Raw genomic sequence first — 12,434 nt, forward strand, 5'->3', positions numbered from 1 at the left:
ACCTCTCTTTCACATGATGCTTTCTTTACTGAGCCAATGTCTGGAACCTTTTGAAATAAATCATCATTAGCATAGATTGGAAAAAAATGCCATTATTAGCATAAATTTCACATTATTAGCATTATTTGACAAAATTCATTCTATGATGGCAAACTTACCCCTGTCACATTCAAAGTACAACTTATCCACCAGGGCTCATTTTTTCTCCGCATAAATTGACACTCAAATAATCTATTTTACACCATACAGATTGCAAACACTTCTAATAGCCAATACTTTCCTCAATGACCAGCTTTGGGACATTTATCTCTTCAGAGACCAATAAAACTAGATTTTTAGTTGATTCTTAAATCCTCTGAAGTCAATAAGAAAATTAAGTCCCATAAACCTTGCTGTGTTTGGTCCATGTTTTCCTACTTTATTGTACACTCAGAATCTATTTAGTGACAAAAATAGCTTATGATACTAACAAATACTGTACAACTATACAAAACATTGAATCTGTCCAAAATTGACAAAATTTTTATCCAAAGGACCAATTTTTTCTCTCTTTTTTCTTTTTTTTTAGTGTTTCTGGTGTTTTCTTTTATTTTTGTAACACAAATCAAAAAAATTTAACTTTTTTTCTTTTTTTTAGTTTTTTTTCCCTTTTTTATTTTTTTACATTAGATTGTAAATAGTTTAACAGACAGACAAACAGTAAATTTATATATATATATATATATATATATATATATATATATATATATATATATATATATATATATATATATATATATATATATATATATGTGTGTGTGTGTGTAATATAGTATATATCAAAATATAGTGGCATAATCAGTGAAGGATTTGTAGGGTTTTGGTATCCCTCAAAAAACTTTAAAAAAAGTTGGTTTCTAGATTTAACAACTGTTGTAAAAAGGTACTTTCTGCTCAAAAGGACATTTTGATCCCTCTCAAAGTGAACTCCTTGCTATACCACTAGATGAATGCTATTATTATACTTTACTACAAGGCTTTAGTATTAAGTCGAAATCAGTAAAAACGGTCACAATGAAAGTTTTGAGCTACAACACATATAGCTCTGACTCTAAGAAGAGTTTTGTTTAGTGAGCCTGTCTAACACAGCTTCGGGGTTAGCTACTAACACGTTGTGTTTTTCATTAGCATATTATGGATCCATAACAAAAAAAAAAAATGGTTCACTGATTTCACAAAATTCAGAGCTCTAATTAAAAAACACTCAACTGCTGGAATCTGTGGCTTATTTAAATCATTTAAAAACTTAATGTCAACATTTGTAAGTAATGAGTAAAAACTCTTCCTATTTTTTTTTTTTTTTAAGCTTTGTTAGGTATGACTGTGCTAATAGAAACTTAAACTAGAAAAAAAAATTTAAACCTTATTTTTAGAAAGGCATTCATCTTTAGATGTAAAAGCAAGCCAAAAATAAAGTTTTTTTGTGGCAGCAGAAGGAAAATCTTTAAGACTAAAAATGAAACCATTGGGTTTTCATGTCACAGTAAACAGTATTGAATACTTATAAAATGACATGACTGCAAGCACAATACTTTTGTTTAATTCTTTGAATAAAACAAAGGTTTTATTCAAAGAGAGAGAGGTTTTACGAGAGCTTATAAGAGAGGTTTTACCTCTCTTTGACTCCAGGCTTTAAAAACTGTTCAAAAAACTTGTAATCTTAGGGTTAAATGAAGATAATGAGGCTGAAAACATTTCCTTGGTCCTTATTTTGGACTGTAGATTTCCTTCTGTGAAAGATTTATGTTTAAATACAAATTTTTCTGAATGTACCAAAGCTCAACACAATTTGGAGGATGAAAAGGTGGAAGTAATACTCTAAAAGACCTTCCAGCCACAATTTAGGTCCCAGATGCATTCCTGAAAGTTTTTTTGCTCGAGATCCATATAATAATTATATGTTAACATTTAATTTAAAATCAATATTTTATACTTCAATACTAATTTATTTCGTCATTACCATCAATGTTATTGATTCTTCATCTCAAGAGTGTATTGTTGAAGTAACTCATTTCCGAACAGACTATGTATTAGTTATCTATATTGATAGAAGCTATTGGCATCAATATTTAAAAGTCCTTCATATTAGGGCTTAACCCAATTTTAAATTACCAAGTATTAACAAGTTAGGCTGCTTCACACTATGACGCAAAACCTTTCATACTAGCACAAACTAAGACGTTATGGTACGCTGTGTAATCTTAAGGATAATATGGATCCACAGGAAACATATGACAGCTATCATGAGTTAGGGCAGATAAACACAGGACTGGCTTCCATATATGGTGCATTTTTTAGTGATAGCATTTATTTAGATATAAGGAAATTGAAAATGAAGCTGATAATGTCTTTAAGAAACATGAAAGTTTTATTGACATGAATCAACTAATTCCCCAGATAAAAAAAAAAACATCATCAAAAATTTTACCACTACCACTAAAAGCACTTGAGTTGGGTAAATGGTATTTTGAGGAGTGAAATACCTGCTACATAGTTAATGTAGAAAGAATTGTTTATATACAAGTTAAAACCAAATGCTAATAAATTATATATAAAAACATTTTTCTAATCATCTAGGTGACTAATATATAAGATGTTGCCAAGTAAAAACTGCAAAAGTTTGATAAGAACTCTAATTAGTCAACTGATTGGCTAAAATAAAAGCACAAGAGAATTTACATAAATTTTGGAAATATGTAGTAAGTTTGCTATGAAGATTGGAACTACTCCTTCTGCTTCCAAAGGGCAATCACCTTTTAAAATCTTTAAAATATAAAAGTGAAAACATTGAGAAAAAGATCTACTGGTGAAATGACGTGAGCAGACTACTGGTGAAATGGTGAAAGCAGAGTGTTTTGAGCCTTACACCTTTACTCTACTGGTGAAATGATGTGAGCAGAAAAGCAGAGTGTGAAAACAGAAAAGCATGGTGAAAGCAGAGTGTTTTGAGCCTTACACCTTTACTCTACTGGTGAAATGATGTGAGCAGACTACTGGTGAAATGGTGAAAGCAGAGTGTTTTGAGCCTTACACCTTTACTCTACTGGTGAAATGACGTGAGCAGACTACTGGTGAAATGGTGAAAGCAGAGTGTTTTGAGCCTTACACCTTTACTCTACTGGTGAAATGACGTGAGCAGACTACTGGTGAAATGGTGAAAGCAGAGTGTTTTGAGCCTTACACCTTTACTCAATCCAATTTGTAAGGTTTAAAGGTTTGTAAATCTGCATCTTAGATTGGGGGGAGGGGGGGGGGGCTTAATATGTCTTAAAACACTGCTAAAATAATAGTAATTGTGTTTTCCATAACTACAGCAAATGAAAGACTCAAAACCAAAATCAGTGTTAAATGCATATAGATAGGTCACCTGTTATATCTTATGTAATCTCCTAAGCACTAGAAATAAAGAACAAGTAGAAATAATAGCTTGATAACACTTTCCTATGGTATATTTTAGGCCCTGATTCGTCCCTGAGAATTTGAATCAGCTAATAACTACACTTCAAAATAGCAAAAAGCCCCTCAACCCTTAGATTTTCTTTCTAAGTTTATTCTATTAATCACTGTCATTGTCTTTGCTTTTTCTGGAGTTGCAGTTGTAAGAAATTAATGATGGCAATCTCAATCATATCTTGAAGATTTAGCATTCCATTCTTTGTCATGTCTCCTTTTGAAAACCTCAGGTGAAGGAATGGTATCAAACTGTTCCTTCATTGATATCTCTTTGGTTAAAAAAAAAAAAAAAAAAACTTGGATGATTCTAAGGTTGACTGAAGACTTATGAAGCTTCCATGGGTGAATTCAAGTTTGTCTTTGATTGACAAGCTGTGAAAACAGGTTGTTTATGGTTTGGTTGTGATACTAGTCTATTAGTAGAGAACAATGATGGAAACAAAATTAGTCATACAGTGACTTCAAATTCAGTAAGAAATGGTCTACAACTTTTGGGTTGAAACTAGCTGCTTGAGCCTGGTTTGTATGGCTGTGTTTTGGGATAAATAATTCACTTATTTTTTTTTTTTAAACGGCTTTTAGCCAATCAAACTAACCTCAAAAACGAAATTTAAAACCAAACCAGATGTAACTAGTTACAGGACAGCAGGTAATTTTGCAACATGTTTGAAAAGAGAAACAAAACTCACTTTATTTGTTTTCTTTCCTTTTTCTAATCTTATCTTTGTTGGTTAATTTCAAAGAAGACAATTTCTTAAACCACATTCACTGGCCATAATAAAAAATAAAGAAAAAACAATCAAAAATGCTTTTGTTTTATGTCAACCAAAATACTGCAAAAAACAAGCCAGTCAATCATTCACTAGTATCCAACAAGAGCAGCTAAAAGTTTTCAGATTTTGCTAATTAATTAGTTCTTGTTAATTTTGGGTATTGGTGAGTAGCTTGCCTTTGGTGCTAAGTTTTAATTCTTCTAATTTTGGCTTTTATTGATTTTATTTACCTTCTAATATTGGCTTCTATTTGTTTGTCTTTCATGTTAACTCTCTGCATTGTTTTGGTTTTCTTTATCTTTCTACATTTTTGGTAGTTTTCCCAAGTAAAATTTATTGGTCTGCACTGAAGAAGAGAGGCAGTTGTCCTCCCAAAATACTCACTTTCTTTGCTGTATTTTTGCTGGACATAAAAACAACCTTTTTTAATTGTTTTTTCTTTACTTTTGGTTGATTTTAAGTGCTTGATTAGTTTGATATGAGTATTGTGATCATTTGTAGTTCAGTAGCCATTCTAGTCCTTTAAACTGTATTAACTGTACACCAAAGCAGCTGAATTGCTTTGGTGTTCTCATTGAAGCAACTCTATTAGCTTTTGTGACCTATAAGATCAGTTGCAATAATTGTAGATATTGATTTCGTTGTTCTTATTTCTTGGTTTTGGATTTTCTTTGTTTTTAGGCCATTTTAGTTTTTATCTTTGTTTCACCAGTGTTGAAGAGACCCTATTTTCATATAGATGAAATATCTGTTTTAGTTTTTACCTTTTCTTTCTACTGGCTATAATCATGTTTGTTTGTTCTTCATTGAGATTTCTCTCTTTTTTGTCATGGCTGGCCAGTTCAGATTAAGATCTTTCATTAAACACCTTACTACATTAGACTGATATAAGTGCTACTTTTGACTTTTATCCCAGTCTACCTATGCAAACATTAGGTAATAGGTTGACTCAACATTCATTTAGGGTCGTTTATATTATTGACCTGCCAATAAGGTTTATTGACCTGCTCAATGCCTTTTTTATGCTCTTCCCAAATATAATAATTGCTTTACTCAGAAATTTGGTATAAGCCTAGTATTCCAGCCATACAAAAGGAAACATGTTAAGGAAACAATTCTTATTTCATAGTATGGAGAATAATCCATTTTAATAATCCAGAATAGCATATTTTGCAGGGACCTTTATCTTTAATTCTTTCCTTGTATTTCTAGTTGTTCTATAACATTTTTAAATATTTGTGTCTATTCTCTAAATCTTGAAAATCATTTATGAACCAATGCCCAAACATTATCTAATTCCATCTAAACTAACCTAGTTTATCACTATTTGTCTATTGATATGTTTTTGCAAGAAAGAATTAGATAGCACTGAGGGTGTTTAATTACATATATAGCATTTGAATATAAGAAAATAAAATTGAATCCATTTTTATTTTTCACAATTTTTTATAACAAAAGTTGTAGCCTACAACAGTGAGAGAAGTGAAGATAAAGGTTCTCCCCCTGCTAAACGTGTTAGCTAGGATTATTGTGCATATTATGAAGTAAGAGTTGTTTTCTTAACAAGTTTCCTTATGAATGGCTAGAATCCTAGGCCTATACCAGAAATTCAATTTTAAGCCCTTTACAATCCCTCAAAGAAGGCTTTTTTTTCTTCTTATTTTAGACACTGCTGTTAGAATCACTCTTGTCTAAACTGGTATCCCTGTAAACTGAATTGACTAGGATGAAATCAAGAACAAGAAAACACTGGGGAAATAAGAAAACACAGAAAACATTTGGAAAAAATATAGTTTTGGCCATATATTTGCACATGAGGAGGGGTAGGGGGGGGGGGTGTTGATAGAGCATAGTAGAGCTGCAGTTAAAATGTGTTGACTATGGTTATTCTACATATTGCCAAATATAAGAGAAAAGGGTGTCCATCTTTGAGGGTCTGAAACAGGGGCAGATCCAGGATTTTCTTTAGGGGGGGGGGGTGCATAGTATGTTGCTTGGATAAACTTGAGAACAAAGAAATGCCCCGCTTTTTAAGGGAACCTTGACAACTATGCATCATAAGTAGGAAGTGGAAATGGTCATAAATTTAATCCAAAACCTGGAGAGGGTTAAAGTTCTAATAAATCTGTTGAAATTGAAATGGTATAAAAATATTGATACAAAAAATAGTAAGTTATAAAAACCATCCCGCCATAAAAAAAAAATAAATAAAAAGCTGTTCACCATGTATAAAAAAATTATATTTAGTATTTTCTGTATACTTTTTTGCCTTTACACTTTTGACCACTATAATGAGTGAGTTAATCTTTTTATTGTCAAAAAAAAAAAAGATCTCAAACTATCTTTTGGGGTCATGCACTCTTTGTCACAGTTTGTAGAGGTAAAGCCATTTAGCATGTTGCCTAACTTTGTGGCTTTGCTTAGTAACTATGGTAGTAATGAAGAGTAGGATATGAGGATAAAGATACAACTTGTATATTCATAAAAGATTTATTAACCATTAAATACTAGTTCTTTTAGGAATGTAACAAGAAAAACAGAATGTTTTCCTTGTTATAATGTAACAGATAGAAATGCATAAAAAAATTTAAAATTAGGGTTTGACCCTAAAAAACAGAATTTTGATACCAATAGCTACATCAAAAGAATTACATTTTAACGCTGATTTTAAATATTTAAGTTTCATCAAGTTTAGTCCTACCCACCAGAAGTTAAAAGCCTGTGAAAATTTATCTTATTTTAGAAAATAGGGGGAAATACCCCCTAAAAGTCATAAAATCTTAACAAAAATCACACCATGAGATTCAGCATATCAGAGAACCCTACTGTAGATGTTTCAAGCTCCTATCTACAAAAATGTGAAATTTTGTATTTTTTTTTTTTTTTTTGCCAGAAGGCAGATCATGGATGCATGTTTGTTTGTTTGTTTTTTTCCCAGGGGCTATCATATCAAACGAGGGGTCCTAGAATATTGCAAGAGGGCTCATTCTAACGGAAACGAAAAGTTCTAGTGCCCTTTTTAAGTGACTAAAAAATTGGAGGGCTCCTACTCTGAAATACTGAAATATTTCAACTCTGAAATAGCCATTTTATTCAACATATTTATAGGACCTTATTACCAAGTCGTTGCAGATGGCTTACTCCCCCACAATCCCCATGGGAAGGGCTATAAGTTATAGACTTTGACCAGTGCTTACATGTAGTAATGGTTATTGGGAAGTATACAGACGTTTTAAGGGCGATTTTTTGGTTTTTTGGGGGGAGGGGTTGAGAAGAGGGGGATATGTTGGGGGAACTTCCTATGGAGGGATTTGTCATGGGGGAAGAAAATTTCCATGTATGGAGTGCAGGATTTTCTAGCATTATTTAAAAAAAGCAATGAAAAAATAAATATGAAGAAGTTTTTTTCAACTGAAAGTAAGGAGCAGCATTAAAACTTAAAACAAACAGAAATTATTATGTACACGAGGGGTTCACCTCCTCCTAATACCTTGCTCTTTATGCTAGAGTATTTCTAGTAATTTCAACTATTTATTCTATGGCCTTTGTGATTCAGGGGTCATTCTTAAGGATTTGAGACAAAATTTAAGATTTAGTGTAAAGAGCAATGTACTGATAAGGGAGTCAACCCCCTCATATACATAATAAAAACATACAGATACAGAAGTTCGTTATGTAAGCTAACTTGTAAGTTATGTAAATCTTCTACTAATAAAAATGTTTGTAAAAAATCAAAAATTTTAATTGCCTTTTTAAGTAATCAAAAAATTGGAGGGAAACTAGAAATACCCCACTCTTTATGCTAAAGTTTTTACTGTTCTAAAAAGTAGAGTTGAGAGAAAGAGTAAAACTTAATCATAAAGAGCTGGATGTTGAGGAGGGAGCAGCCCCTTTCATATATGATGTAATTTCTGTTTGTTTTATGTTTTAATGTTGCTCCTTACTTTCAGTTAAAAAAAAACTTGTTTTTTTATTTAATATAGAAAAAATCATTAAATAATCACTGTTTCTTTTTGAAAATAATGGTTCAATAGACAGAAATACTGTTTTGACAAAATTTAAAAAAATTACTACCAAAAATTTTACTTTTCATAACAACATACCATTTCTTTCCACATTTTAAAATTCAATATATTTCACTTAAATTACAGAATTTACAATTTTATAAATTGAATAAAAACCAAAATTATCAGAAGAATATGAACTCTAATAAAGATACATGTAGGTATTTGCCTCAAATTAAGTATATGAGTTGAAATACTAATTAAAAACAAATTATTGTGTGTCTGTTATTTTTTTTTATTTGATAGGTATAGATTAGATATCTAAATTCTCAGTGTTACAAGCTGTGGTAGACTTCTACTTTTTTTTATCTTGAAATTTTCCAATATTCAATTCAAATATTTAAATCTCAATATGTCTGTTAAGTACAAATATAAAAATTTGACTCAGATTTGGCATTAAGTAAAAGAATTGTCCAGTGAAATTTTGATTTATAAACAACTAATCATGGAAATATGATTGGATGGAATGTATCAAAGTAAGCATAAAAATCCTCAGCAGTATAAATAGCAGTTAGAAAATTTTATGGACAAATATATGCAATACCTATACAAAAACATAACTATGTTTTGTGAGTGGCTGGTATTGAGAAGGTGAGTAATTCTGAAGTAATATTGCATTTGCATTCTGTTTCCATGGTTAACTCAAGTTGTTTGAATTTTCAAATTTTATTAGTAAATGTCTGAAAAAATATTGATGCCATTCTTCTGATTCAAAATGAGAATTCAGAGACCCATCTATACCCGCTAGATAAAAAAAAAACAATAAACAGATAGTTATTTGCCTTCTTTTATAAACAATTTTTGAAAATTTATTTTTCTTAAATGATTACTCTAACCTTGGAAGGAGAATTTTGACTCATATACTTGGTTTTAAGTATATACTTATGTGAACTTGTATTAAAGTTCTAAAGAGTTTGGCCTTTATTTTAATGTTTTAGGATGAACAGAAGAGGTGAAATGTCATATAATGCAGAGCTTTAATTAGATGAAAATGGGCAGTAGTCACCACCATTTCCTCATCAAAATCTAAAACTTGAATTAATAATTTTTGCACTTTTCATACATTTACTTTCTATTATACAAATCCCCTAAAGAGGGATTTTTAAAAAACACCCTGTTGAAAAAACCACCCTGCTTTGCAAAAAAGCAAACCCAAAAAACCAAAACAGACAGCCAAAAAGAGTAATGATACCAATTTCTTCACCTCAGCATCATAGCAAGACTTGAACAAAAATTGACAGTAAAAAGAAATGAATATTTTGCTTTTCAGCCCTGTTGTGACAGCAAAATTCTGAAACATCATTTTGACAGCCTAAAGAAGTCAGGATTTTAAATTTCCTCTCCTTGTTATTATACAATGAAGATTTTTGCCTCCCAGTTGGCTTTTGTGTTAATATGGACAGATTCCCTTGAAAAATCTAAATTTAATTAAACACTTTTTGGTGGTATGCAACATTAGTAAAATCTAACAGAGACCACACCAAGTGGCTAAAGCCTTGTTTCAAAATTGTTTGCAAAAATGAACAGTCTTAATAATTAAAAACTTATTAAAACCTCAACTATTAAAAACTAATTACAAAAAAACTTTCATTCCAACCCAAACCAGAGCAAACAGTCCCAACCACAAATCCACCACCTCTTTAGGGGGGGGGGCTCCTTGATCCCCCCTGGATCCACCACTGGTCTGTAAAGGGTGAATGTTCTGTAATCAAATTGAATTTCCAAGTAAAGCAGTTATTATATTTAGAAAGAGCACAAAAAAAATGCATAATGATATATTCACTTTATTTGTAAGTTAGTCCTATGAACTGTGTCAAATTTACCAATTCCTTTAGTATGCTGTTCCTAAATAGGCCTGGAATAATCAATTCACTTGCAAATGTGTACTTACATATTATACAAGAAACACTTAAGAATTTTGATTGTGAAGATCACATGGGACAATAACCAGTTAGTTTGCAATGCATAGTGATAGAATATAGTCTCACTATGGATATTCAAATTAAGATTTGGGATTTGCCAAGGACCAAAGAACAAGCAATAATATTTTTCCAGGATAAGTGGTTGGTGCCCAAAACAAAACAGTGTATCAATGGACACACCAGGACTTTGTACTCTTATGAGAAGCATATTTGATGTGCTATTACATTATACATTACTTTAAATTACTATTATATGATTTTAAAGATATGCAAATACACTTCTTAAATTTCAAAAAAAAAAATGATATGGCTCAGAATTCTACTCAAATAACAAGACTTGCATTTTTCAGAACTAAAGGCAGAGAAAAAGCAACTGGTAACTGAAAATTAAAGTAAAGTGTTGTTTTGTCAAAATTCCAATAGGTACATAGATTTGTCATGTAGGTGAATTTCTGGGCTCTCTGGAGGGGGAAGGAGTGGACATTGGGGAAAAATTCTAGTTGAGTGACTTCTTGCTATTTCAGAAAGGGGCAAAAGAAGCATGTTTGTATTCTTTAAAATATTATAAATTGGGATTGAGCAAAGTTGTGAAGCTGAAAACAATTTTGTTGTACTTTATTCAAGTAGAAGATCTATTTTGCAAGGTTTCACTTTTATAACACATATATTTTTAAAGTCATCAAAGGTCAGGACCCTCTAGAGGGAGGAGTGGTAGTAGGTACTTCAAAATACCTTCCCAGGATATACTTTAGCCTGTAGACCCATACCTGAAAGTTTCATTTTCCTAACCTAACTCCTTTCTGAGATAGCAAGAAGTCACTCAACTAGAATTTTACTATTCTTACTTTGTAATATCCAGAAGGTTCCTACTTGGCTAGTCAGATTATCATGTTTCCTTCTATGACAAACCTAGGCTATATACTTTCTTAAATTTTCCATCTTAAATTGTATCTTAGGCTAGTTCAAATGGTAATTGGGCATGGAATCACAGACTATTGTGAACTGATTAAGCCAAGTGGTATAGGCTATATTTTAAAAGAGTGTAGGCTAAAAAATGGACAAGTAGTATGTTCACCTTGCCCTATATTAATTATGAAATTTTACAATATGCTTATTGAAGTAGCATAGCATAGGCCTAGCTAGCAACAAATCACATGCTTAACACTTTTTAAAATAATAATTAATCTAAACAAAAGATTTGCTTACTTGAAAAGGGATATTTTTTTGATTTTCTTTTCCCATATGATAAATAAAATAAAATGTCTATAGCGAATTGACTAGGCTTAAAACGCTAACTGAAAAGAAAATGTTTTCCAATTTTTCAATCGCTTCTTCCTTATAATCACGATTACAAGCTTTTTACAAATTATACCCCCGTTTTGTTAAAAAAGCCTCAGTCCGAATCATTCATCATTTCCCATGTCTTATTAGCTAATGGGTCTTATTAGGGAACTTTAGTTAACTGATAAGGAATAAACAAAATTTTCTTGTTTTTTAGGAATAATTCCTTCCCTACCTAGGGCTATTCTAAAGGAGGGGACCAGGATAAACTATCCTAAGCGACATAACTGGGTCTTCTGGAGCTTTTTTAACTTATTTTTGGGTCGGCAGGAGGGAACCGAAATTACTTTTTTCTTCAGGCGCTACCCACCCTAGGAATGACCCTGTCCCTGTCCAACTAGGCTAAGGAATCATAAGAACTTGCAACAGTAGCAAGTTCTTACTAGTATTTATCTTGGTTGGACAGGGAAGGAATCGTTCCTTAACGAAACAGCAATAGTTTGTCTATTTATTTTTTAGTCAACTAAAGATAAAATAATTCCTTAATAGGAATAAAAAAAAGTGAAAAATGAACTGAAGATAGACTTTATTAATAAAATAGCTCTCTGTTACTGAGCTGATCACAAATCGTAAGGATTGTCATATATTCTCTAAAGTTGTTATTTAAACGAAGTAAGTTTCATTTTTTTCCATTTTAAGCTTTAGGTTCATTTTGTCGCAGGAAAGCAGCTTTGTGATTTAGTTCCCTTCCTTGCACTGGCTTCATTGGGGGGATGAATGGGGCTATAGCCCCCCTAAATTCAGGAGTCACCCCAATCGGTATTTACAATTTCTATTAATTTGAAGTATGAAATGAAATTTGTGCAAAAAAAGTGTTCTCAATTAAAGCAAATCCGTTTCTA

General features: G+C 31.5%; 1 protein-coding gene across 2 annotated transcripts in view; it reads right to left on the bottom strand.

Moving 5' to 3' along the window:
• The window catches only part of LOC136035650 (calcium-binding mitochondrial carrier protein Aralar1-like), an 89,428-nt gene extending 77,836 nt beyond the window's left edge, over positions 1 to 11,592 (bottom strand). Inside the window, exons 1-2 of one of the 2 annotated variants that reach the window (XM_065717556.1) lie at positions 11,458 to 11,592; positions 3 to 47 (exon numbers count right to left, since the gene is read on the bottom strand). In XM_065717556.1, the coding sequence (XP_065573628.1) occupies positions 3 to 47; positions 11,458 to 11,493 (81 nt within the window). In that variant the 5' untranslated portion in view covers positions 11,494 to 11,592. The remainder of the gene's footprint in view (positions 1 to 2; positions 48 to 11,457) is intronic. The other variant, XM_065717557.1, reaches the window with a different exon arrangement.
• Between the last annotated feature and the right edge of the window lie 842 nt (positions 11,593 to 12,434).

The sequence above is a fragment of the Artemia franciscana genome, chromosome 14, assembly GCF_032884065.1.
Source record: "Artemia franciscana chromosome 14, ASM3288406v1, whole genome shotgun sequence".
Taxonomy (NCBI): Eukaryota; Metazoa; Arthropoda; class Branchiopoda; order Anostraca; family Artemiidae; genus Artemia; species Artemia franciscana.